General features: G+C 42.6%; 2 protein-coding genes across 5 annotated transcripts; both read right to left on the bottom strand.

Moving 5' to 3' along the window:
• Window positions 1–60: 60 nt before the first annotated feature.
• Window positions 61–14,143, bottom strand: LOC139624893 (ribonuclease inhibitor-like). 3 transcript variants are annotated; one of them, XM_071484283.1, is made up of 6 exons: window positions 6,753–7,597; window positions 4,836–5,050; window positions 3,844–4,133; window positions 2,790–2,897; window positions 2,570–2,711; window positions 61–1,876 (listed from the first exon to the last, which is right to left on the bottom strand). In XM_071484283.1, the coding sequence occupies exons 1-6, from the start codon at window positions 6,872–6,874 to the stop codon at window positions 1,551–1,553; spliced, it is 1,203 nt and encodes a 400-aa protein (XP_071340384.1). In that variant the 5' UTR covers window positions 6,875–7,597; the 3' UTR covers window positions 61–1,550. The 3 variants fall into 3 exon arrangements, with proteins under 3 accessions (XP_071340384.1, XP_071340385.1, XP_071340386.1); XM_071484285.1 differs by lacking the exons at window positions 61–1,876; window positions 2,570–2,711; window positions 2,790–2,897; window positions 3,844–4,133; window positions 4,836–5,050 and adding exons at window positions 9,184–9,230; window positions 9,693–9,869; window positions 12,255–12,428; window positions 12,551–12,608; window positions 14,013–14,143 and having other exon boundaries at window positions 6,882–7,733; XM_071484284.1 differs by lacking the exon at window positions 3,844–4,133 and having other exon boundaries at window positions 2,790–2,902.
• LOC139624882 (protein NLRC3-like) lies at window positions 14,083–19,097 on the bottom strand. 2 transcript variants are annotated; one of them, XM_071484253.1, is made up of 2 exons: window positions 15,986–19,097; window positions 14,083–15,878 (listed from the first exon to the last, which is right to left on the bottom strand). In XM_071484253.1, exons 1-2 carry the CDS (start codon window positions 16,257–16,259, stop codon window positions 14,233–14,235), a joined length of 1,920 nt encoding a protein of 639 aa, XP_071340354.1. In that variant the 5' UTR covers window positions 16,260–19,097; the 3' UTR covers window positions 14,083–14,232. The 2 variants fall into 2 exon arrangements, with proteins under 2 accessions (XP_071340354.1, XP_071340353.1); XM_071484252.1 differs by having other exon boundaries at window positions 14,083–15,881; window positions 15,986–19,096.
• Window positions 19,098–27,951: the final 8,854 nt, after the last annotated feature.

The following is a 27,951-nucleotide window of genomic DNA, read 5'->3' as shown; positions in this document are numbered from 1 at the left end:
ATCCCTTATTTTTCTCAAACTGAGGTTCAGCTGAAAGTCACTTTAAAGATGTGAAACAAATTGATTCTTTATTCTTATTTATTATTTACACAAACAGAGGACAAAACAGGAGAAAGCAAAGGGGTCATCATCATCATCATCATCATCATCATCCTCAGACAGAAACCAGTAAACACAATGAGAAATTAGTACTGGCTGAGTTTGTGTTTCTGTTTTGTGTCGTGCTTTTATGCAGCACACTGAAAACAACCTGAAGAGTTGTACACATTTTAGTTAAAGGCACAACAGCAGCAGCAGTAAAGACACAGATAACAGAAATATTAATAATAACATAGAGCAAGATCAAAAGATACAGACATAATCAGAATAAACTTGTAATTTATAAAAATTGTTCTCACATAAAAACTGGCCTGAAGCTCACCTACTGACTTCCTGAATGAGAAACCTGGATCAGGCCTTAAGCTCCGCCCACCACCTGCTGGCTCCAGGTGTCCAGGTGAAAGAGCAGAGAGGATGAAGATGTTAGAGGAGGAAACATCAGAGACTCAGCCTCATGTTGGAGCCTCAGTCAGACCCAGACTCAGATGAGGAGTCTGTTGAGACCAGAATCAGAGACTAGCAGACGGATCAGAACCGTTAGCGTAGTTAGCATCTTTTATTTGTTTATGTTGTTCGTTAGCTTGTAACTGGCAGTGGCTGACACAGTGTTAGTGGTTGTGCTAATGCTAACTGTCTTGCAATGTCTTTATTACATAATAACATCATATGAATGTTAACAATGTGAAATACCTGATCTTCATCAGAGGATCTTTGAATAGTCAGAAGATTAATCTCCAGATCAATAAGATCCTGAACACACAAACAAGCACAGAGCCAGCTCTGAAACTGATAAATAAAAAAACATGGTTCATACATGCAGCGACATTACACCATTATTACAGTACAAACATCATCCAGCAGTGAAATTAATTTGAGTTTGGAGAATGATGTTTATTGACTTTCTGTGTTTGTTAAAAATTCTGTGTTTGTTGGGGTTGGATGTTCTTATATATATATCAAAATAAAAGGAAATTGTTCCAGAAAGATTAACCAAGGGAAATTCAGGTGGTTGATCCCACCAACCCTAAATTTCAGTGCCAATTTCACCGTCATTTTAAACCGTAGAAAATGTTGCATCAATTTGACGATGTTATTATTTACATTCTGAGGGTAAAGTCTAAAGCTTAAAACATACAAAAATAAAAAAGTATAAAACCCAGAAGACAGACTGATGATGCTGATGAGAGACCGCAGTGAGTCACTGAAGCAAGTGGAGCAGAGGCTCGACAGGAAGTGGACCCCCCTCCACAACCCTCAGCGCTCAGTGAAGTCAGTGCGTTTGTTAATCCTCCAGCACCACAGTCTTCTCTAGTCCTCAACCACATGGACTTTCAAACGTTTAACAAGTCTGGACTAAGACCAGGTGGTTCCCAGGAAGTAAGTGAAGGTTTTTTCAGTGTTACTGAAAACACAAAACAAGTCACTGAGGATTTTCAGATCCTGGTTCCAGATCAAGATGTTAATCTGGATCTCAAGTGAAGGGTTCTGGACAGGCCCGGGTCCAACTCCCAGATGTGATCAATCAGGGATGAACTGGCTTGTCGTCCTTTCTTTCTCACCATATCAATCACATGTCGAGCCCTGTGAGACCTGGTTCCTTCACAAACAGACTCCATTTCTTCATCATTTATGACGCCCTGCTGCAAGAGTTTATCCAGCAGCTGGTTTAGAACGGGTTCAGACACCGACTCAACAAACTGTGGCCGAACCGAGTCCAACATCTTCTCTGGTGAGAGACTCTGAGGCTCCAGTAGATTTTCTTTACTTTGAACTGAATCTGAAGAACAAGCAGAAAAAAGACTCATTCAATAACCTGCAGTCAGCACGATGGGGACAGTTCATGTGGAGACACAACATGTTTAGTGTCGGTGAAACATGGAGGAGACAGAGAGAGAGAGAGAGAGAGACAGAGACAGAGGGAGAGAGAGAACGAGAGAGAGAGACAGACAGAGAGAGAGAGAGAGAGAGACAGAGAGAGACAGACAGAGACCGAGACAGAGAGAGACAGAAAGACAGAGACAGAGAGACAGAGAGAGAGAGACAGAGAGAGAGAGAGAGACAGACAGACAGAGAGAGAGAGAGAGAGAGACAGACAGAGAGAGAGAGAGAGAGAGAGAGACAGAGAGACAGACAGAGAGAGAGAGAGTTGCTTCTCAGCCTCTAAAACCTTTTCTCACCACAGTCAGTGGATGTACTAACACACACAGTCATTGATGACTGATTTCTAATGAAAACAAGAAGAACAAACTCTTTCGTGGAATAATTGGTAGAAAACGCCATCATGGTGGTGTCATTAGATATACACATGCACGGACCCTGGAGCTCTGTGGCCAGTGAGATCCATTAAAGTTGGACTGTAGAACAAAGACTGAAGATGATCTGAGTGATCAATCAACAACCACCGCTCTGTTCTCCTCCGCTTTATTCTGAGATCGGGTGGAGTGATGCTGCAGGTGGACGAGGACTTTACCAGTCAGGTCAATGACATGCTCCCACACCTTGCCCCTCCTCTGGTCCTGCACCGTTATAGTGGCCTCCTCTGTGCTGGTGGGCAGGCGGATCTCAAATGTCGGGTGGTAGTTTGGCCCAAAATCCAGGTGAAACTCTTTATTCTAAAAAACAGCGGCTCCAGTCAGTATCTATTCATGAACTGTGCCAGCACGTTGCTGAACTGTGCCTGGAGCACTCACCTGAGGCTGCACCTTATAGGCCTCCGGACAGCTGACGCTGTACCTCTGGTCTTTGATGAGGTCACAACAGGACGGCGTCTCGATGTACACTGAGTCTCGTGTTTTGCTCTCACCTGAGGAACGATCAGAACACTTTAATTTGAAGGTTCATCCTCAGCAGAGCCCGACTCATACATGACCAGTTTTACATCATCATATTTGTAGATAACAAGTCACCAGTACAGCTGGTATCTATGTTACTGACTAACAAGCTGAATCTTTTCTCTATAATCATGAATTAATCAATCAATAATCACTCCCTAAACCATCAGAGTAGATGCCCGTCACAAACAGCTCAATTCAAAGACGACCAACCGTCCACAGAAATTCACTTTACTGTCACGTGATAATGATGCAGCGCGTGGTTCCAGCTCAGACACTGGGACCAGATCGCGCTCATGTTCAGCAACCAGTTATCAAAACAGCTGTAGCTGATCATCTGCTCATCAGCTGATCAACTGGTCATTAGGCAGTGTCTCTACAGTGCAGGTTCAGAGACGCCTCAGGACCGACCACAGGGCCGCCACCGTCCTGTGTTCTCAACACACTCACTAGTTATGGTTTACAGCTACTGAACAACACAGACGTCTGGTTCAATAATGAGCAGAACCTGAAATCTTCTCACTGTTGATCAGTTTGTGTTGACATCTGCACACAGCTGGATAGCAAGTGTTAGCTACCTGGCTACCTGTTAGCTACCTGCAGACAGGGGCATCAGTGACTGTGTATGTCTTATGACAGACACTGTTTGAAGGAGGTTTATTTACATTGTTGACATCATTGTGCATCTTCATGGGAGGTGTGCAGCTGGTAGAAATATCTATCAGGTGAAAAACACACCTGGTCTCTGGATGTGTATCAGCACTATGTAAAAGAGTCAAACAGTGCAAATTAAATCATGTTTAGTTTTGTCGGGGTGACTCTGCAAGTTAATAAACCCCTGAAAAAGCCAATGAAACAGTTTGACCCTGTTTTCAGTTCAGATCAGAGAGTGAAGCTGTAACGTTTCAGAAACCTTTACCTCCTCCAGCGGGACGTTGCTTGGCAGGAGAAGCACGTTGAGGTTTTGTCTCAGTGTTTTGGGGTTCAGTGGTCGGAGGAACAGCAAAACCTGGCTTCTAATTTGCTTCCAGTGGTTCCAAATCCTCCCTAACATCTCCCTCGTCTTACCCCAGACCAGGCCAAAGAGAGAGAGATGAGGGACTCTGACAATCACATGAGTGTCTGTGATCTTCAGTGGTTTGAGGAAGCTCGTTGCATCATGGGCGATGTGGACAACAGACAGCAGGTCTTCACAGACCAGAGCTGTGAAAACACAGAGACATCCAACATCGGTTTTAATGAGGACAGCCTCGTTACAGTGACAGTGATTATTCTATATCTAGGACACTTCTGGTCACTGAAGAATTAAACTGTTCTCAGGTCAGAAAGTCACCACACACAACTGTCAGTGTTGGTGGATGGGAAGCCAGTGAGGAATTGTGTTTCCAGCACTGACTACTTTGTGTTTTGCAACCTGCAACGCCTTAGAAGATTCTTCCCTTTGACTAAGACAACCTGAGTCACATGCAGGTCACATACAGGCCTTTTCCTACTGATTCATATTGATGCTGAACCCCTGTGCAGGCCTGCTTTCTTAAATTAGGAATCTTTAAGGGAATTGATAAAATATAGTACTGTTGAGAATCAATAATATCAATAGTATCAATAAAATCTTATCCAACCTTTGTCCAACCAACAGTCAAAATCCTAAAATAGATATTTAGTGTGTTATATAATGAGACAAAGAACAGCAAGAATAGTTTTGGTGCTTTTGCTTGAAAAGGAACTTCAGTGATTGATCACTTATCGAAATTGTTGCCAATTATTTTCTGTTGATTGATTAACCCAGTAACCCATCACTCGTTTGAGCTCTAATGTAATCCACACCGTAGGTCTCAACACAAACCAGCTCCAAAATGCCATGAATGCCATCACTGCTCTAACAAAGCACAGTGGTTTGCTCACCATCCTTTGTTTCACAGTGTGGGAGGTGGAGCTCACACACAGCATCCTCAGGACACTGGATATCGAACAGTGGCCCTGCTGGCGTCTTGCCAGCTGATTGGAGGAGGCTCTCATCCCATTGGACAGTCCTGTAGAGCAGCTCCGCCCCCTGATCCATTACAAACACCAGTCCAGTTAAAGTACACTGGAACCCACCTGGACCAGGACACCTGAACCTGCAGGACACAGAGGAGTTTGTTACAGCACGCTCTCAGCCTGTGTGTTACTCGACCTCCAGAAACCATGTGGATGTTTATTCATCTTGTACATTGTGTTACCTCACACTACACACTATAATCAGCCAAAACATGCATCACTCTGATCACACTGTACTGATCAGCTGACTGGCCATGCAGCTCACACTGAGGGAAAACCTCCGCTTGTGTTCATGCAGTTATAACTCCAATAAAGTTGATCCAAACAAGACAAGTGCGTCCTCAGCAATGCTGACAGAAGGACAGGCTGACTCCAGAGTCTGTGCGGCTCTATGAAAACACACATAGAAACCGTCCTGCATATTTTCCTGGTAAGAAGCAATAAAGAAGAGTGCCTGTGAATGTTGAGTTGTTTCAGAAATGATCAGACACACGCCCCGTCAAGTCAGACAGGTGAGGGAAGGTGTGTGCTGGGGGACTTTTTGGAAGTTATTTACTTTCTGAAAGGTACTGACAGTAATTATCCTGCTGGACTCTCAGCAGCCTTTGATGCAGTGAACCACTGCATCCTGTTATCCAAACTCTCCAACATGGGATCATGGGAAAAGCCCTTTCTTGGTTTGAATCCTATGTCACTGGGTGCTCCTTCATTCTGTCATGGCAAGGACCAACATCCTTAACCCATCCCATCCCAACTGCAGTGCCCCAAGGATCAGTCCTGGGACCACTCATCTCTGCTATAACCACCACCTCCTTGAGTCCACTTATCCACTCTTCACTGCTATGCTGATGACACCCAGCTATACCTGTCAGTCCCTCCAGACAACCTCACTCTGTCTCTGACATATCCTCATGGATGAAGGAACGCCACCTTCAAGACTGAACTCTTAGTCATCAGTCTCTCCTCCATGATATCAACATCAAAATCCCCTCTTCATCTCTGACCTAAGCCAAGGTCATGAGAAACCTGGACCCATGTTTGAGGACCAGCTCTCCTCTGACCATGTTGTATCTGTCTCCAGGTCCTGGTTCTATACAACATCAGGAAAATCAGGTCTTACATGACTCAGTCCTCCACCCAGCTCTTGGTCCAGGTCCTGGTTCTCCTCTCACCTCTTCTGACAGACCTCCCGTCACTCACAGTGAAACCCTGACAGATGGTCCAGAAGCAGCAGCCAATCTGGTCTGGACCTCCCCCTGACCCTGAACCAGATCCAGTCTCTGATGCTGCCTTCAGAGAGACTCTGGGTCTGAGCTCAGTCCTTCAGTCTGATGCTCCTTCTCCTCCACTGTGCTCCTCTAATGAATGTGGTCTGTCATCAGCATCCTGCACACAGACAGTCTCAGTCCAGACTGTTCTGGTCTGTGGTTCCTGATGGAGGAACCAGCTCCTGAAGACTCCTCTCCTCAGAGAGCTCCTCCTCTGCTCACTCCTCTAACCCCCTCACATGTCTGACCAGCTCTGACTCTGACTCTCAGGTCATTTCTTCACCTGATCTCCTTCACTGATTAAACAGATGTAGAACTGAGTCCTGACACCGAGTCTCTACTGACCTGAAGCTGAAACTGATCCACCTCACTGAGTCTCTGTGGAGGAAACACTCTGACCAATGAGCCAATGTAAATGTACTGACAAGAGTTCAACTTTCAATGAAAGACTGAGTGCTGAAAAAAGTTGACAAGGATGAAGGTTGAATTGTTGGGGATCTTATGATTTGGTTACCTGTATGACGTGTTTCCAGACTCAGTCAGCAGTTCAGGACTGAAGCCCTGAAATTGACCAAGACACAAAATTAGTAACAGAATATGAGGTAGGAGCAGAAACCACCCAAGTGTCACTGTCATGTACAGATCCTTACTGCTGTTTACTCATCACTCCATCATCCCTGGTCAAAAATGACTAGATTAACAGTTGCCCTTTAAAAGTCAGATTTGCAGTGAAATACTGTTGCAGAAGTAAAACCTGAGGGTCTACGTTAAACAGCAGCTCATGGTCTCATAGATGAGGAGGTAGAAATGATGAAGGAGCAGGGAGGAGAAGGGAGTGATCCATATAATGGGTAAAGACACATTAAACACTGAAGAAGGTACTGAAGCCACATCCACACTAATACTCACATCACATGACCCTTTCCTGGAAGAAAACAATCAGCCTGGACTACCAGCGGTGAAACAACATGGATAATGAATTATAGTGCGACTGACCTTGTTGTCTTTGAAGCTGTTCTGCAGCTAAATTCTATTTTTTATGAAGCTAAGAAATCTCTGGTGTTACTTTTCACCATTGCCGTTCCACAATCATTGTATTTTCTTTAACTGAGCAACCAACTGCAGAGTAGATCTGCTTCCTGTTTAAACTGGCCATATATGGTCATGTGACATGCATTTTCAGGCTTGTTAGTGTGGATGGAGATTATTTCTGATGCAGGGCTAAAGTGCTCGTCTGGATGTGGGTTATTTTGGTTTTAAAATGAAAACATGTTAGTGTTGATGCAGCCTGAGAAAGTCTGATCACTGACAGATTAACAAACACAGTAACAAGTAAGTGAAAAATCCGAGGTATGTTATCACTCTACCTCACATGGCCCAGCCAGGGCCTGCTTCAACCTCCCTGGATCCTCAGGACGCAGCTTGTACTCTCTCAACACACCCTCCTCTCTGTTGTCCTCACACACATTGAAGTTTGTGTTAGATGTGGACGGACCTGGTGGGTGATGAGTCATCAGACGAGGAGAAGAAGGCACACAGATCCAAATCATGTTCTGAACAGTGTTACCATCAAACCACAGATTCAGGGTTCCATGATAAAAGCCTGCTTTTATCAGAGGTTAAAAGGTATTTCAGGTTTGTTACGCCAACAAGTTCTACTACTACAGAATGAAAAACAATTCATTCATCTATTGATAGGTATTTATGTGATAGATTGTGTTTTACAATATTAGAAAAGCATTGTTTAAGTCAAGCCTTGCACATAAAAGAATGATCCCTGTCTCTTCTGCAGAGTGAGAATTACAGAAGGGCCTATTTCTAAGTTTTCTCTGCAGCAGGTGGAGGTGATTGATGATGGAGGAGCTTCAGCCATTGTTGTGTTTATAGGACCAAAGGTTATAAAACGTCCTCTGAGCAGCTACATTTTCAGGACAGACTGGAGACTACATCCAGATGTGATGAGACAGGCTGGAGCTAGCTGGTTAGCATGCTAACTTCAGCTAGAGACGTGATAGAGACAAGAGTTAACATTGGTGTGTATCTCCACGTCTGGAGACCGATGTTGATGAGTAAAGGATGAAGTTTGATGCTAAACTCAAAATGTTTCTTCTAGACTGGTGAGTAAGCAGCTGCTAATGCTAACATTAGCTAGCAATAGCAGAACTTACAGATAGCCCCTTAAATAAACATCGGTATTGGATCAGTGCATCATGACCTCCAGCCCCTTCACAGGGTCAAGAGTCAAGGCTACATCCACTCTACTACATTTTTATTTTAAAACAGCATTTTAAAATGAAAACGATCTTTGTCCAGACAAGTGTTTTAGCTTCGTATCAGAAACCATCTGCGTCCATACTACCAGGCCTTAAAACTCACACGTGTGACCGTTCACAGACACTGGGCATGCACGAGCCGGTAAACAGGAGGCCGATTGTCCTCCCTCAGGTCTACTCAGCTGATTAGTTGCAGAAAATACTATGAATGAGGAAAGTAAAGACAGTTGTAGCGTTAACATGCAGGATTTCAATGATTTCAACAGCTGCTAGTGAAAACAACAAGGTCAGTAACACTTGTTATTCATGTTTTCACTGCTGGTAGCAGAGGCTGATGAGAGCTAATCAGGGAGCGACTGGGTGTGTCTACTACGTCATTGTTTCCAAAGGTCTCTGTTTTTGCTTGTCCTCTCTACAACACAACCCCTGAGTTTTCAAACTAAAACGGGTCCAGCTGCATTTCTGAAAGTCTCTGTTTTCAAGGCTCGAAAACTCTGGAGTAGTGTGGATGGGAGGTGGAAATGTAGCAGAAGAGATGCATTTTAAAAAGGAAATCTAGTAGTGTGGATGTAGCCAAAGTTTGAACCCACATCTAATGATGTACAGTATATTTCTGTCAAGTGACAAAAATCACTCTTTGCACCTTTTCGCCAGAAATGAGTCAATACTCACGTTCTTTGTGTCTGTCAGATGAAGGTCTGTCTTCTCTGTCATCCAGCCTGAGGGAAGAAACACAAACACCACAGTTAACTGTCATCATCTCGTCATTAGCTGCATTTCTGTTGCAGTTTTGTGCAAAATAGAAGTGATTTTTTTAAGAGAAGTTGAACCAGCTCCCTGGGGCCTGATACGAGAGAGGCCACAACTTGGATGTGTAAAAAAAAACTCCTCATGTAGGTGTTTACATCTATTTTATTTTTTAATTCACGTGTCTCCATTACACACCTACTGATGTTACCAGTCAGTGGGCATCTAAGATGCTGATGAATGAGGCACTAAAACCTGTAATTAATGAATTACTGTACTGTTGGTCACAGCATTGAACTTACAAAATGCTCCAGCCTCCTCTCACACATCCAGCTCATAAGACAATAGTTACTGAATGCTAACTGCATTCAGTAAGTCACATGGGCTCTTCAGCTGTTAGAAACAGCTGATAAAGACTTTAACACAGTACTGACCTCAGAGTCTTCAGTCTACAGTCTGGACTCTGCAGAAAACCACACAGATCCTTCAGGTCTGAATCCTGCAGGTTGTAGTTTCCTCTCAGGTCCAGTTCTCTCAGATGGGAGGGGTTGGACTTCAGAGCTGAGACCAGAGAAGAACAGCTGATCTCTGACAAACTGCACTTCATCAACCTGAATAATGGACAAACAAATAGATATTATTTCAATTATTTCCATAAATGTGCCGATTGTGGCTCTATGAGCCACCAATGAATTTGCGCTCCTCCATGCCAGCTTCCTGTCTGACATATGCACATTTCTAATGTGTTCAGATCAGTCAATGGGCAACATTCTCAGGTAACGAAACTACTGACATTAGAGACTGGTTTATGTCAGACACACGTCAAAACAACTACTGCTCACTCTACAGCACAGACACAAGGCACATGGACCTCACTGTAAACAGTAGCACATCCACATGTAGCCTATGCAATTAAATACATGCACACAAAAACATATGCAAAAGGATGCAATTCATAACAATGGCAGCTTTGGATTTATTAGATGACATAGAATCATATGATTAAGAGAGCAGGTTTATAAAGTTCTCATACGATGCCAAACAGCTTTTTTTTGCTGTTGCTATTGACTCTTGTTTTGAGCCTATGGTACCCCCAGGTGAGCATGGGCCCAAGAAGAAGGCACCCCAAGAAGACTGTTTTCTCATCTTGTCAGCACTTAGGAACTGTAGGCAGTCTTCTACAGATTTGCAGCCAAGGTTTCCAGGACGATATGCCCGACAGCTCTCTGCCCAGACAATCCAGAACAGACTGCACGCAGCCAATCTTTGGTCTCATAGGGCTGCCAGGAGGCCTGCCATGACTGCCCTTCACTATCAGGCCAAAGTGTGGAGAAGACGCGGAGAATGGTTTGGTGATTGCTGCACCAATAGAGTAACATCTTTTGGTGGAGGCAGTGTGATGGTGTAGGGCAGCATCTCCCTCACTGGAAAAACAAGGCTTTAGAGGCAATCTCAATGCAGAGAGATATCAAGATGAAATTCTGCAACCAGTGGCAATCCCATATCTCCACAGTCTGGGACCAAACTCTGTCCTCCAAGATGACAATGCTCGCCCCCACAGAGTGGGGTTTATCAGAGACTACCTCCAGAATTTGGGAGAGTGGAATGGCCTGCCAGCAGTCCTGACCTCAACCCCACTGAACACTTGTGGGATCAGCTTGGGCGTGCTGTTTGTGCCAGAGTGACCAACACAACCACGTTGGCTGACTTGTGACAAATGCTGGTTGGAGAATGGGATGCCATCCCACAGCAGTGTGTGACCAGGCTGGTGACTAGCATGAGGAGGAGGTGCCAGGCTGTTGTGGCTGTGTGTGGTTCTTCCACACGCTACTGAGGCTCCTGCTTGTAAAATGAATAAATTGTTAAATGGCCAATAGGTCTTGTTTCTTCAGACTTCAATCATCCAATCCACCAAACAACACCAACAACCCACATACTCAGCTCTGCTGCTCATCCCACAAATGCACGTTCCTTACAAATGTGGCACCATTTAAAAGGGAAATAAACAGACTTTCCAACGGTATACGATTTATTGCCAAGAAGCATTGTTACAACAAAGAAATAATCTACCGAACACAAATTTCCTTACTTTTTGTGCTTAGTTTAGTTTTCCTGGTTCTGAAGAGAGGGGTAGTCGAGGAATTTAGACTCATTTGCATATTAAATTTGGGGCAGAGAGGCTCCACCCTGGTGTTTGAACATGTGCGCTCAATTTCAAATGTGTGTTGAATCCTGCTTTTTAGCTTCATGTGTACAACATGTTTCAGTATGAATTCTAAGCAAGGATTTGTACATGAGGCCCCAGCAGAGTATGGGGGAAAATATTGCTATTTTCCCCACTAGCATAGAGGTGAAATGCAAGGCTAGTTTTCAGGAGTTATTGCTAACTGTTGTGAAGGTATTGCCAACGCTATCTGTTACAGAGTATTGCTACCCAGTGGTTTTGCTAGTGCTACCTTTATTAGCAAAGACCATTACCACTCTTTTGTGTCAAGAAACATTTCTGAGGATTCCTAAGGTGAAAGTATTATTACTTTGTACCAAGACTAGTCGTTGATCAGTATTGCTACTGTTTGTGAGCTATTGTGCAACTGTATGACTGGGAACCAAGAGCATGGTGACTGAACTCAAATTGGTGGACAGTTTAGTTTCACAACTGACAGCACAGTTGTCTAAAGGCTTCTGTGAGGAGAGAGAAGAGGCTTTTGAATGACAACTGACCCTTAATCAACCTCATATATGACAAAGTCGTCACCAGGGCAAGCCAGCATAATGCTATTTGTGCTTCTGATGAGGTAATGCAGGAGGGGCTTTCCATGGTAAGACACAAAATGAATGTTATGAAAGTTAACTGTGCAGGAACCAACACTGCTTACAAATGGAACTTGTGAACTTGTGGTTACAACATGGGAAGTCACTGAGCTTTCATGTGGTTAAGTCATGACACTATTCCAATGAGAGAACTAATGATATTCCTCAAAATATGATATTGATACCTCAGAGTCTCCAGTCTACAGTCTGGACTCTCCAGAAAACCACACAGATCCTTCACTCCTGAATCCCGCAGCTTGTTGTAACTCAGGTCCAGTTCTCTCAGATGGGAGGGGTTGGACTTCAGAGCTGAGACCAGAAAAGAACAGCTGATCGATGTCATTTCACAGCTAGCAAGTCTGTAATTACAAGACAAATATTACATCAGATGTATTTTAGAGAATCCTTGCTGCTCATTTAAAAATACAAAATAAACCTTTTCAGATTAAAAGTAATCTAAAAAAAAAAAACGTTTACTGACCTCAGAGTCTCCAGTCTGCAGTGAGGACTCCTCAGTCCACCAGAAAGCTGCATCACTCCTGAATTTTCCAGATAATTGTTACTCAGGTCAAGCCATCTTAGGTGGGATGGGTCTGACTTCAAAGCTGAGGCCACAGTGTTACAGTGGATGTCTGACAGTTCACAGGCAGAAAGTCTATGAATACAGATGATATCATATGCAATGATCAATGGGGCAGATCCAAGAAATCCTAGATACTAACCTGCATAAAAGTCTGGAAGTGGCATGGAATTTTCATTTAACTGCTGTTTATATAAACAGAAACAATATTAACACATACATTTATAGAGTCAATCTGTATTGAAATTGTACTGATGGTGGTACATAAAAATGTTGAATTAATGTGTAGTGGATCAAGTAGACTGGTTAGCAGCACTCCAAACATCTCTGTAGCTTCAGAAAAGGGGCCATCTTGAGGGGTTGTTTGACAAAGGTCAAGATTTACAGAATCTGCTTTATTCCATTTGCTTACCATTACCCACCCCCTTTCTCAATCTGTCACAAATAGTTTTTTGTATAGGTTTTTCCATTGGAATTGAAGGTGTAGCCAGTATCACAGGTTCTGCCTTTGTTCCCATTGTTCTCCCCTGCTTAGGGAGTGAGTTCTTGGAACTAAACTGCATAGAAGGTGATAGTAAATCCAGGTTGAGGCACTCTCAGGGGAAGGAATGCGTAGCTAGGGGTTGGTGATCTTCTGGTAAGGATCCACAATCTGAATCATGATCTGCATCCTGTTTCTGTTCTGGTTTTATTCTGAAAGTCCTGACTGGAAGTTGCTCGTATCATTGACAATTCTTTCAGATATTTGTCTGTTTGCTGCTGCTCTTCACCCACAATGTTGTCTGCTGTTTACAAATTGTGTCAAAGAAATAATTTTGCTTAGTTCATATAGAGTATTCATTTACACGGTGCTATTATTTAAGAGGTGATATATGTAAGCATTTTAATTTGAAAGTTCAGTCTCTGCCCCAACCATAGACTGAATATAAAACTGGACATAGACTCTGCATCTGAAAAGTGAAGTGAATGAGCATATAAGCACTGCAAGGAAGTTTGTTTCAATGTACAGTAGATCTGGAATTCTTTTGAGGCCATATATGATAATGTGCTCTGGATGATCCCTGAGGTCTTTATCAGATCCCTAAAAGACCTCAACTGATGAAGTATCATGTGAAAGAGTCCAGGCCACCTGTCAAAGGAACGCTGCCCAAAGTTCATGACTATAGGTGAAGAGTTAAACATAGGACAACTGCTAAATCAAGAGCTTCACATTTACACTCAGCTCCCTCATCACCACAGGGCTCTGGCATTACTGCTCATGAGAAATCCACCCAAGTTGTAAAGGAGTGTCAGTTACCTTAAAGCCAAAAGAAACATACACCTAAGTACCCGGCTGACCCACCGAGACTACATCAGTACTCACCGAGCCTTCCTGCAGTTCCTCACAGCTGGGATCAGTCTCTGTCGTCCCTCCTCTGTTGTCTTGTACTTCTTCAGGTCCAACTCATCCAGAACCTCCTCTGACATCTGCAGCATGTAGGCCAGAGCTGAGCAGTGGATCACAGAGAGTCTCTTCTTTGATCTGGTCTCTGACTTCAGGAACTCTTGGATCTCCTGATGAACTGAGTGATCCTTCATCTCCATCAGACAGTGGAAGATGTTGATGCTTCTGTCAGGAGAGATATCACACATGTCCATCTCCTCTGGATGGTTTCTGAACTGGTCTCTCTCTGACCCAGCAGACCTCCTAAGAGTCTCTGGTTGGACTCCAGAGAGAGGCCATGAAGGAAGCGAACAAACAGGTCCAGGTGACCATTTTTACTTTCAAGAGATTTCTCCATGACTGCCCTCAGGAAGACATCGATGGGTGAGTAAAGGTCAGTGTCCCTGTCATCGTCATGATCAATGAATGAATCATCATCATCATCATCATCATCATCATCATCATCATCATCATCATCATCATCATCGTCATCTCTATCTTTTAGAAAATTCTCCAGGACCTCTGCATTCCTGTTGGTGTAACAGTGGAACATGTAGACTGCAGCCAGAAACTCCTGAACACTCAGATGAACAAAGCAGTAGACTGTTTTCTGGAAGATCACACTCTCTCTTTTGAAGATCTCAGTACAGAGTCCTGAGTACACCGAGGCCTCTGTGACATCCAGACCACACTGCTCCAGGTCTTCTTGGTAGAACATGATGTTTCCTTTCTCCAGATGTTCAAACGCCAGCCTCCCCAGCTTCAGAAGAACTTCCCTGTCAGCCTCCATCAGCTCCTGTGGACTCGTCTCATGTCCCTCATCATACTTGAGCTTCTTCCTCTTTGTCTGAACCAGCAGGAGTTGTGAGTACAGGTCAGTCAGGGTCTGGGGCAGCTCTCCTCTCTGCTCTGTAGTCAACATGTGCTCCAGAACTGTAGCAGTGATCCAGCAGAAGACTGGGACTTGACACATGATGTGGAGGCTCCTGGACGTCTTGATGTGTGAGATGATTCTGTTGGACAGCTCTTCATCACTGGATCTCCTCCTGAAGTACTCCTCCTTCTGGGTGTCAGTGAAGCCTCGTACCTCTGTTACCCTGTCAACACATGTAGGAGGGATCTGATTGGCTGCTGCAGGTCTGGAAGTGATCCAGACCAGAGCCGAGGGAAGCAGGTTCCCCTGGATGAGGTTTGTCAGCAGCAGGTTGACTGATGACGTCTGTGTGACATCAGACACAACCTCCCTGTTGGTGAAATCCAGTGAAAGTCTGCTTTCATCCAGGCCGTCCAAGATGAACAGAACTTTACAGACAGCCAGCTGCTCTGCTGTGACCTTCTGTAATGTTGGATGGAAAACATGGAGCAGCCTGAGAAGACTGTGCTGCTGCTCTCTGATCAGGTTCAGCTCCCTGAACGAAAGCAGAACCAGCAGACTGACATCTTGGTTCTCCGAGCCCTCTGCCCAGTCCAGACTGAACTTCTGCACTGAGAAGGTTTTTCCAACTCCAGCGACGCCGTTGGTCAGAACCACTCTGATGTGTCTCTGTTGGTCAGGTAAGGCTTTAAAGATGTCCTGACACTTGATTGGAGCGTCATGGAGGGTCTTCATCTTGGAAGCTGTCTCCAGCTGCCTCACCTCATGTTGGGTATTAACCTCTTCACTCTGTCCCTCTGTGATGTAGAGCTCAGTGTAGATCCTGTTGAGGAGGGTTCCACTTCCTGTTCCATCAGTTCCTTCAGTCACATGTTCACATCTGCTCCTCAGACTGATCTTATGTTGATCTAAAACCTCCTGCAGACCACTATCTGCTGAAAGAGAAGAGATACTCAGTCATGAGTCAACAACTAAATCAAAATTCTATCCTGGATTTAGAAACTTTAACAAAAAGAAATGGATGTATCTCTGGTCTCACCTTGTACAGTGCTGGTCTGACTGGCTGTCTGCAGTCCAGGTCTTGTTCTGGGTCTTTTTCTACACTGGGGACAGGAGGAGTCTCTTGAAGAACCAGACTGGTCCCAGTATGAGGTGAAGCACTGTCTACAGAGCCAGTGTCCACAGCTGGTAGAGACTGGATCCTTCAGGACGTCCTGACACAGAGCACAGCAGGACAGCTGCTCCTCCTCAGAGACATGGCTCCTCCTCTTCTTTCTGTGAAGACATTTCTTTATAAATGAAAAACCTTTCATGGATTATAGCTTCAAAACTATTTTACCAATACTATCTGGACAATTAGACAGTAGAAAGTGGCCATGACACTCAGGGGCTAATTGTAATCATGCAGGCATGATTACAACAACAACCGCTCAAAGTGGCAGGTCTTGGTCTCATGGACTGAGTAGGCGTTTAGGTGCAGCAAAGCAAAGAGCAAAACAGCTGGTTGAAGGTGATTATAAATCAGAGGGTGTGGTAATTAATATATTCACCCTCAGCCAATCACATCACTGGGCTCATTGCCAGGCCGGGTCGAGGCAGGGCACTGAGACTCATTTTGTTAGCCACTACAATACCCTCAGCTCTGCAGAAATGGAAAGTCAAATCTTTGCATTGAACGATGCAAATAATATCGATACGACTGACAAAATTCTGAGCCGGGCACAGCCATAGTAATGTCACTGTGCTCTGAGTGCAGATGTATCAACATCTGTATCATGCTGCCTTCAGATGGCTGCAGGTAGGGCTTTAATGATCTGGTCAAAAAATCATGTGAAAATTATTTGGGTAGAATCCCTTTGACATTTTTCTCTGATATCATGCTCAGTGTTGGACGCTCACATTGTGTCAGTGAAAGGATAACATTGTTCCACTGTGATCCCGGTGACAAATCTTCTGAGCAAAACCAGTGCCTCTTCTTATTGCTAACTTAACTAAATACCTTTAGGGAGCCTTGTTTTAACATATATCAGGGTATGGTTTTGCTCTGACAGCGATGGTACTGTTATCCTGAACTCTGGCTGAAATCAAAACTTAATTGTTTGTAGTCACTTGCTTCCGCACTCTGTCGTTTAAAATCACCTCACAATGTAAAACCCATCAGAAATGAGTAGAATAATGTGAATTCATTTCACAACAAATAAGGCAATGAAAGGTTAAGTCAGCAGTGATGCACATGTTCCACTGTTATTACTCTATCATTGATGCAGGTTCACCATGAAACCATATCACGTTAGTTAATGTTTAATAATTGCAAGAGCCAGTGGATTGATCTGTCATCTGACAACTTTAGTAGCACTAACATTGACTTTTATGTTCATTGCAAACTTCATGTTTGCTAGACTTCACATTAACTCACAGTGTTTCCAGTGTCTTAGCTTCAACATCGTGAACATCTTTTTTTGTATCTTTTTGTGGATCCTGGTAAATTCATCTGCTCATTCATCAGTTTGGTCAAAGGACAGTCGTGGTTAACAAGTCAAGATTTCAACCATCTCTTCATTCTCACACAGGATTTACTCAGACACATTAAAGTGTTCAAGGCTTCCCACACTCAGCATGACTTCAGATGAAAATGGCTGCAAATGGTCTATGTTTTACCCACAATCCTCTCTTCTGTTTACAAACTGTCTCACACCCAACTTTTTGCTTGGTTCATATGGAGTATTCATTTTGACAGTACAGTTATTTATCTATGAGGTGATACATTTAAGTGTTTTAATTTCGAAGGACTGTACCACCACCATCTGGGGCTGCAGCTGGTGACAGTGGTTCTTGTTCAGCTCAGGTGGAGAAGTGGTGCATGTGGAGCTACACCATAATCACCAAGCCTGCAGAGCAGAGCAAGGACTGTTGTCACCAGCCGCAGTTAGCAGCTAGCTGTTTAACAGCTAACATGGTCCGGTTAGCACAGACTGAACTTGTATATCTGAATATAGAAACTTTAAATGAGGTGATCTGTATGCTTCATCTGAAAAAAGATCATATGCCAAAATAAGATCTTCCACAATATACGATGGTCAGATCGTCCACCTCAAGCTGCAGGAATTGAACAGCAATGAAAAAAGGCTCTGTTACTTTTAGATTTGGACTCTGAGCAGGGAACAGAAAGAAGCAGCTGATGAGAGGATCTGAGGGTCTGAATGTAGAATGGGGTATGGGGAGATTGAAGGTCAGCGAATACTTAAGTGGTAACCAGTGAAGAGAAGCCAGTACAGGAGAAATGTGGCCTCTCTCCCTGGTGTCAGTGAGGAGACTCGCTGCTTCATTTTCCAGCTGCAGGTGAGACAGGGATGACTGTGTGTCTGACTCCCACATAAACAGTTCACAGTAACTTAAGAGGCTGTAGATTGTGTTCCATTTAGTTTCACAGTAGCTTTGCAGTGTCAGAGGATCAGTGGTAAGGAATAGAGATACACATCTTAGCTTTGTGATTTCCCAAAACAGACCCCAGTGGAATCACATAGGGCCTAAAATAAAGCCTTGTGAGGCTACATGGGACAGTCCCATAAACCTGACAAGAGTCAAGATCTGAATGCTAACCACTCGTTTAAGAGGAAAATAGCAAAACCAGGTGGAAAAATGGAAGGTGGAGGTTCTGTTTTCAGAGGTCCAGCAAAAGTATTTTATTCTGATCTCATCCTCTGACCTCAATAATAACAGAAAACAAACGGGGTGGGAGAGAGTGGCAGAGGCCGTTTATGTGGTGACGTACTGACCTGCCTCACAGCAGAATGGAGTTTTCTTCTTGTACATTTTTCACGTTCTGATGACTGAAATGAGTAAAACAGTTTACAGTAATATTTGGTTTATTTAACACACTATATGTCCACAGTGCTCCGTTTCCAATAGGCCTGTACACACAGATGGAATGAAGCAATGAGCCCGGCACTGTGAGACCATCCAAATCTGTTCCAACTTTACACATTAGTTTACTGACGTAAGGACGACTCACACAGACAAACAGGAGCTTGTCAGAAAGAGCTAAGAGGAAGAAAACGGCACCTCTCTGGGATGTCTCAAACCACTGGAGTAATAATGCTCTAAATACAACGTGATATTTGAGACTGTATGCTCTGTGCGCATCAGAGGAGTTGGTTTTAAATTTATTTAACTTGTAAATGTATCAAAATGCCACCTGTCATCACCTGTCATCACTTGACAGAATGAAAATGTTTTCTGTGTGTGTGTGTGTGTGTGTGTGTGTGTGCATGCACGCAGTCAGTTGCTCCGATAACAGGGAAACTGGCTCTGGCTGCCGTTGCACCACCTGCACTGTGATGAATTTCATCCTGTTGCATGTGCGTTTATGTCCATGTATTTAATTGCGTAGTGCACATGTGGATGTGATATTGTTTACAATAAGGTCCATGTGTCTGTGCTGTAGCGTGGGCAGCAGTTGTTTTGACATGTGTCCGACAGACTCATGAATCTGTCTGTAATGTTGGTAGTTTCACTTTATCACTTCATCAAGTGTCGCCAACTGACGGAACCCATTAGAAATGTGTGTACGTCAGACAGGAAGCTGGCGTGGAGAATTCTCATGTTCATGTCACTCTTGATACATCTGACTGTGAGCGTGAAAGATGGCGTACGCAACGTTTTTGTGCGTATGCTACGTATGTACATGAGGCCCCTGGTTCTGACAGATGTAATCTATCTGAGCCAGCGGTGGAGCACTGATACGACTGTCAGCAATGTCAGTGGCCTGAGGGCCTGGAGGGGAACCGTGGTCCCTCTCAACAGTTAATACACTGAACCTCACAACTGCCTCTGACCTCTCCACCGACAATCTCACTGAGATTAATCTGACATCTTATTTCCAAGAGATTCAGCATGAAGTATATTTTCAGAGAGGAACATTATGTCCTGTCATCTTGAATAACATCAGAAATTTGCTTAGAAATCATAGAAAAAGATGCTCTTCATCATCAGGTTTCTTCAGCCTTAAAGACATCCAGTGTTGTACACTGATAGTGTCTGTTTATCCACACAGGAACTGCTAATAGCTAATGTAGCTAATGTTAATTGTGTTAGCTGAACAAAATATGGTGTAAACATTGTTCTAAAAAGGGATGGAAGTTGCAATCCTCGCTGTGTCTCAGTTCAGGGTCCTTCAGAGGCTGCATTTGAGGCCCAATTACATCACAGTGGTGCAACTACACTGTCCTGTTTCAAAGGCTCCTACAGGTGGCTCCTTCGTGGCCCAGCCTATCCCAAGATTCACTGCATGCTGGTAAGGAAGGGTAATATGGACTTTATCAGGGGCAGTTGAAGGAGCTGCTACGACATGATGTGTATGACAGAGTCTGTCTCACTTCCTACTGTTGCAGCCCGGCTGTAATAATCTGTCATCAAACTGCACAGACAGAGTCTGAGGATCACGCCGTCAATGTCAGTGCTGTGTTTCAGCTCAGTTCAACAGTAACGGTACAACCAAGGACCTGAAACCCTCCAGTTACTGTGAGAAAAAGTTATATCTTGTCAAGGTTGCTAGGCAACAGTAAAGGCGGGAACAGCTGGTGACACAAAGAGAAAATCATTTCAGTTCAGCCTTGTCGGCCTATGACAGCTTCTAAGACGAGGTCCTCCGGAGGATGTGGCCCCCTGGGACACAACTCATGGTAGTATCAGTATTAGTGTTGTCACAGTACCAAAATTATGACCTTGATACGATACCTGCCATAAATATCTCAATACCCAATACTGAAACCATACCATGGCAAAATCCTAAAACATCTGGAAAAATAATGGAATAATAAACGCTAGGGTTCCCTCTGTCACTAGCTTGCTGCTGTCCTGCTGTTTGAGCACTGAGCAGAAACCTGAGTTTATGGGATTTCTTTGATAACTTTAGCCTTTATTTACTACCACGTAATTATTGCTGCCTTTGATGTGACTCAGTAGGCTAAACTTCGGTGTTCTGGGCTCTACTGGGTGCATTTTCAGGTATCCTGGGTCTAAGAAATAATTATTGACAAATTGTAGGCTACATGCCATGATAAACATTACCAGTACTGTTTAAATAATCAATAGATAATTTGCAAGTTATGGTAAAATTAACATTATAGGCGAGAATATTGCATTTGTATCACGTTAACACGTTAACCACAGTGGGAGAACCTAGGCTAAACTAATTCATTGTCGTAGGCTAATTACTTCATCAGAATTCAGAAAAAAAAGTTAACATCTGGAAGTTTTTTCCTCTTAAAGATAATGTACATGAGCTAAGCCAAGGCAATCTGAACTCTACAGAGGCTGAGTCTGTGACGTGTGTGTGTATTTCATGTGTTTGTGTGTTTGTGATCCTGGGCAGACTGGTTTACAGAGCACAGAGTGTGGCCTGGTGGTGTGTAGGGCGAGCAAGAGAAAAAGAAAGTATAGTGGAAACAAATGATGTAACCTGAATATAACTGTAGAAGGAATGTAACAATAATAAAAATATATGATAACTGATATGATGAGGGTGCTTTGTTGAAAACAACGAAGGCTGTAAACATTACTGAGGCTCTGGAGTGGGATCTGATGTGGAATAACTGGGACAGAATCGGTCTCTTACTGAGGGTCCGAGGGTCAGACAGACAGCTGGATGCTGGAGACTCTGCTCTGTCCTTACTCATCCTCTGGTCTTCAGTCAGTCTGAGGGGTCACACTGGAGACACACACACACAAAATAACCATTATGGTACTACCTGAAAACATCTTCTCAAGGTCATAATCTGTCCACCATCTGAATTTACTCACACGTCTCCTCCTGCACTTTAGGTACAGGTGCTGGAAGTGGCCAAAATGGACATTTACAGACTGAGTGAAACAAGTCTATCTGTCCATTGAGAGGGTTATTATTTTAAACAATATAATGAACTATGTTAAATGGTCTCACTAGGTTTCCTGAAAACTGCACTGGCTCCAGACTGACAAGCTGCTATTTAAATTGAAATTTTAAATTGAAATCAGGAAAATCAACAAAATCAGGCAAAACTTCAAATTGTATCTACTGTTGTATTGTTGTTATGTTTTGACATGAACAAGCAATCCCGACGACGTCCACTTAGCAGACAGGCAGTGGATACTATTTCATACAATTGGTGCTGCCTGTGTGTGTTATCTTCTGTATAGAGGATCTTTGGTCCGAGCAAAGATCCTCTATACAGAAGATCACGCATGATATATAATACATCTATGCCTCACGCCTCAGTGAGTTAAAATAAGTGATCTCACTGAATAAATAGATAAACAGTAATTTGTTAAAATGCAGTTTTTTTAAATTCATGTATATTCTGTGAAGGCAACAGTACATAATTTTCTTTTTTCTGAGTGATGAAGGTTACTTAATTACATTACTTTACTTTAAGACAAACAGGGTAAATTATAAATGTTCTTTGTTTTGTATCAGTTGAGAAAAGGGACGAAGGAGCCACACAGTTTTCTCCCCGTAGAACAGGCAGTGCCAACAGATTGAAATGATACACTTCCTGTCTCCTAAGTGGGCGCGGTTGCAACGTCACAGCCCAAGATAAAGTTTGAATTTGCGCCTGATTTTGCCGCTCGTTTTTCTCTGCTAGCTTAATGTGATCAACCCAGAACAAGATCGCTTCAGTCTAATAACACTCTCTATTTTCCCTCCAAAAACAGTCGAATACCAGTAACAGTCATAAAGCAAAAAATACAAGGTTTGATGAAGTTTTAACTTTTAGTTCACAGTTCCACATCCCAAGTTCCTCTGAAAGTGTCTGCAGCAGTGAAACCAGACCAGAACTGACAGGGAGACGAGAGCGTGTTACTGAGACAGAGACAGGTCTGAATAAAGTTCATTTTCTCCTCATCTGTCCTCTGGAAAATTTGATATCAATGTTCAGAAGATCTGTGACTAGTGAAAATGGATCAAATACATATTTCAGTGACTACAGGGAGAGAGAACTGGTCATAATCTATGATCACGTTCACGTCTCCCATTGAAATGAATAGACTCCGACTTGCTGTTGGTCTCCAACACATGAGTTCTAACCATGAGTTTAGTCTAGTTTGGCATTCATCTATGATTTTCTACACATTCATATTTTCACGTTCAGATGGGTCTTTAGATATCCAGGTATTTAATAGTAGATTTTATGGGAATATTTTATGCTTCCATTAAATGAGTCTGATGAATTGGCTTTAACTCACATTTGTTCAGATTTTGTTTCAGCCCAGAGGCTTTGGAGAAAGTGTTAATCATTTGTAGTACCTGTGGAACTTCCATTAGCTGCTTCATAAAGATGGTTGCATCATCTGCTAACTGACTAATAATAACTGGTATATCAAGTGCACTGAGAGGGGCAATGTTAGAATTGTTTTAAAGATGGAGAGCATTTCTGTGGCTATCATAAAGTGAAATGGAGAAAAGGGACAGCCCTGTTTAACCCCGTGATTGATTATAAAATGGGGGGATGTACCTCCAGGTAAACAGACTGAACTATTTGTATTTTCATAGAGAGATTCTGTAATGTTTCTAATTTTGTCTCCGAACCCCAGTAGCTTTAAACAATGGTAAATAAATGGGTGTTCAGCTGAATCAAATGCTCTGTAAAAGTCAAGAAACAACATAAAACCATCATCTTCTATTAAATGTCTAGAATTTTAATAAGTCCCAGAAATATCTATAAAAATTGGCAATAAGGGGGCGGCCCGATGGCGGAGTGGTTAGGGCACGTACTACATGAGTGGAAGCTCTTAGCAGGCGAGCGCCGGTTCGACTCCTGACTCTTTCCTGCGTGTCATCCCCCCTCTCTGCCCCCTTCCTGTCACTCTCCACTGTCCTGTCAAATAAAGGCAAAACAATGCCCAACAAAGAAAAAAAATGGCAGTAAGACCGTCACTACCTGGAGATTTATCTAAGGACAAACTTTTTACTGCTGTTTTCAGTTCAAAAGAAGTAATGTCAGCATCACACAAATCTGCAAACTCATCCTCTACACAGGGAATAAATTCTTTGATGTGGTTGAAGAAATAGTCAGTATCATCAGTAGAGAAGGCTGTGGAGAAGAGATTTAGAAGGCAATCAATTCAGGATCTGCGATAACTTGGTCATTAATAAATAAAGCTTTGATTGAGTTTCTTTCCTGCCTTTAATTTTCCAGTCGACAGAGATGGGATGTGTTTCTTTCTCCTTCTTCTTTCCATTTTGCTGAGATATATTTCATCCAGTTTAGTTTGCAGAGTTTGTAATTTCTGTTTACTGTCATCAGAGGATGGTGACTTATTGCAGCAAGTGTTCATTTCTTTAAATGATATTAGGTTCTAATAATTTGTTGCTCTTACTAAGACATTTTTCAAAATGTATACATTATTCCCAAATTTGAAATTTTAGAAGTTCCCATTTAGAAATGTAGGAAGTCACGGATTCATCAGATATTACATTAGAGATAATGGCCTTAATGCCATCACAAAATGATTGGCATTTTCATAAACTAGAGTTGAACTTCCTGTTCCCTTTATTTCTGTAGAGGCCCCCTGGGGCCACAGAGATACAGCAGTCAGAAACAAAGTTCATCACAGAGAGAGAAATAAGCCAAAAGTTGATACTTGATTTAGCTGCATTATTGGGTTTAAAGCAGGAGTGCTGCTTGGTGTTCAGATGTTTAAGGCACCAAGGATCTAATAAGATGTGAGTTCTGCAAAAATCTGATAAAATAGGGTTATAAGAGCTGTGTTGATATTTCGGTGGTTATCTGTCCAGATATTCATCACTGACCATGTTGAAATCGCCCCAATAATTACAACTGCAGTTGGTTAGGTGAGTTTAAGGTTTTCAATGGTGATAGATACATCAGAGACTAACTGTCTGTTTTGCAGCTCATCAGTGTTTAGGACACAGATTAGCCAGTGACCGGTGTTACTATTTGTTCTCGTGGAGTGCTGTTTTCTTCAGTATTTCACAGTTTGAATGCAGCCTGATATCTAAAGTTTAAACGGACTGAGGAATAACAGCTGCATGGAGTATAACTGTGACGGATAGACGGGCTTCAAACTTCGGCTGCACTCGGTCCGCCATCTTGTCTCGGACAGAGAAGCAGGGGTGATGACGTGAGTTCGCACGTTTTCGAGGACTAATCACCTTAAACTTTTGAAACAAGTGAAACAGAAATGTTACGTTTTTCCTAACATGTCTTAACATGGTACTGTGTGCTTTATGTTGACCTCTCATTGTAACTATCTTCACAGCTAAAACTAATAACGCTGCTAATTACAACAACAACATGGAGTCAACTGAAAACCCACTAGTGCACAACATGCACGAATGCTGCACGACCAGCCAACCTACAATATCTATTGTGGATGTGAATTTTCCCTCCTGACCAATATCACCATCCAAAACACCGGCAGCGAAGAAAAGCAAGCAGCGACGCACTTCAGGAGGCAACACGGGAACTACACCGCAAATCTCAGTAACTTTAACACCAAATCGAGGCCTTGGAAAAGAACGTAGAGAAGCTGATATCCAATTACAGGTTGAAGACTGTAGCCAAGAAAAACAACTGACTTTGCCTGCGCCAAGATGTAAAAGGGAAAGCGACACAGATTGAGGAACGAGTCTGTGTGACAGAGAAGAAAGCAGCCCTGACGGAACCAAGATTAACTGACTAACCCTCTCCAGAGTAGCTGTGAGCAAAGGACCAAAACATCCACAAAGGAGTGATGCAGGTCTGCCAGGCAGTCCTGCCCTAACACAAGACCGAGTTTCCTGATGCCATCAAAACGGTGCATCACCTCAGCCAAACTAAAAGAGATGACAGCAAGTCTCGAGGAATACTGTCTGGTTCACCTCACGGGTCTACCGGGATGTAGTCTGGAAAGCAGCAAGAAGGTCCTCTGTTCTCCAGAACCAAGACCTGCGCTTTGCTGAAGATCCGTCTCTTAATGTCTTTGATAACTGTGAATCTCGTTATTATCATAGTTTTGTTTCACTAACTCATTGAAAAGTCAAACTGGTGCAGCTCAGGACCAGAGGGTGAATTTCCTAGTTTCATCCACACTTTAACCTACTTCCTACTTCATTCCTTTATTGTTATTAATACGTTCTTTGTCTGTCATTACTCTCAATGCCAGGGTCTTAAGAAATATTGTAAAATGCAAAGCTTTATTTTTGTTTGCAAAGCAGCAAAGACCTGATTTTGTTTTTTTTTTTCAAGAGTCACACTGGTCTCAGTGAAGCAGGACCCTGGAGGTCTCAGTGGGGCGATGATCTGTGGCTGCACATGGATCTGAACACTGGCCTGGTGTTGCCACATTCTCTCTGTGACACAAGAGCTCATATCCTTTATCAAGTTATTAACATTAATAATTTCACTTTCATTATTATTAACATTTATGGTTATAATTCTAAGGCTGATAATGACAATAATCTTCAAATGTTAGAGAATCAGATTCAGCACACCCTTAACAACCATCTAAATTCTGGTATAGCAGTAGGAGGGATTTCAACATGATCCTTGCTCATAATATGGATTGTTGGCCTCCAACATCCTTCATTTAAAGATATTCATGCAAAGATTTAATTTGACATATGGAGAAATAACAATCCTAATTGAAATGCCTTCACTTGGCATAAATGAAATGCCACCAGACATTCACGTTTGGACTTTTGCCTAATTTCCCAAAACATGAACACTGGCAAAATATCAGTTCATATTATTATTATTATTAACGCCATCAACAGATCATAATGCAGTCTCTTTTACTATTCCTCTATGTACTACGAAGAATAAGACAGGCAGGAGCACTAACTGGAGGCTTGGTAATTCTTTATTACAGCATGAGGTAGTTAAAATAGACATTGGTAAACTAATGCTTATGGAACAAAGTGAAATCTGAAAATTATTTGGTAGCAACTGGGAATTATTTAAATTCAAGGTGAGCCAATACTTGACAAGATGTGGCAGTGTCCTAGCAGAAATTAGATTAGATTAGAAGAAGAAATGGTGGTTTTTAAAATACCTGCTCTGTTACAGAGGAGGAAAGACAAGAGTGAACTTCAGAACAGATGAAGCTGAATGAAATATATTCAAATCAAGCAAAAGGTGCCTTTGTAAGATCACAAAAAAGAAGGACTGAAGAGGAAGTCAGTGCAATCCAGCAACTTCATGTGGAAGGCATGGTAACAGATGATTCATAAAGAGCTGCTGATTATTGCTCCAATTTCTATAGTAATCAATATGATTCGAAGTCCTGTCAGCAATCGACTGCGCTTTCGGATTCCCTTAACAATATCGCCCAAATTACTCAGGACAGCAGGAAGCTGTGTGATGGAAATATAACCGTACAGGAAGCCACATATGCAAGGAAACGGCTCAAAACTAACAGATCTGCTGAATTTGATCAGGCTTTTGCAAAACCTTTATCTCCCGTCCTCCTTCAAGTTTTCTTACAAAGTATTGAAAAAGAAACTCTCTCCCCTTCACTGACACAAGATTTGATCACTTTAATTCTTCTTTTTATTGATAATTCGTGACCTATTTCCTTATTGAATAGTGACTACAAAATCTTTGTCTCAATAATTGCCAAACATTAAAAATGTATTGGATTCAATTATTGACAAAGTTCAGTCAGGCTTTATCAAGAGAAGGCACAACTTTAATAACACTGATCTTGTTTTAGATGTAATTAATTCTTCATTTTTATGTTCTGATGATAGTTTCATTTTTTCTGGACTTCTATAAAGCTTCTGACACTGTAGAACATAATTTCATATTTTCGGTTTATGTGACTTTTTCTGTAAAGCTGTGAAAACGATGCACACCAGTGGTAATAGTTACATCAATTTGAAAAATGGTTCATCACTGAGGTTTGAATTAAAACGTGGCATCCACTGCAGGCAGAGAAAGTTTATTCAGTCAACTTGCTGACGACACTACCTGATTTTTTAAGAGATTCTAGTCAAGTACCCACTGCTGTTTAAACACCAGAATC

The sequence above is a fragment of the Trachinotus anak genome, unplaced genomic scaffold (genome assembly GCF_046630095.1).
Source record: "Trachinotus anak isolate AG129_WGS33_773 ecotype Australia unplaced genomic scaffold, CSIRO_AGI_Tana_v1 ptg000009l, whole genome shotgun sequence".
NCBI classification, from domain to species: Eukaryota; Metazoa; Chordata; class Actinopteri; order Carangiformes; family Carangidae; genus Trachinotus; species Trachinotus anak.
The sequence above is the reverse complement of the archived record's forward strand: the minus strand, read 5'-3'. Positions and strand labels throughout refer to the sequence as shown.

Bases quoted from the DNA above. Each gene is read 5' to 3' on its own strand.
- LOC139624893 (XM_071484283.1), bottom strand. From the start codon at position 6,874: ATGACAGTGACACTTGGGTGGTTTCTGCTCCTACCTCATATTCTGTTA. The intron at 4,134-4,835 runs GTGAGCAAACCA...GTGTTTTCACAG, and splicing joins ACACTGTGAAACAAAGGATG to CTCTGGTCTGTGAAGACCTG. The intron at 1,877-2,569 runs GTAAAGTCCTCG...CTTGTTCTTCAG, and splicing joins GCATGTCATTGACCTGACTG to ATTCAGTTCAAAGTAAAGAA.
- LOC139624882 (XM_071484252.1), bottom strand. From the start codon at position 16,259: ATGAAAGGTTTTTCATTTATAAAGAAATGTCTTCACAGAAAGAAGAGG. The intron at 15,882-15,985 runs GTGAGACCAGAG...CTTCTCTTTCAG, and splicing joins TCAGACCAGCACTGTACAAG to CAGATAGTGGTCTGCAGGAG.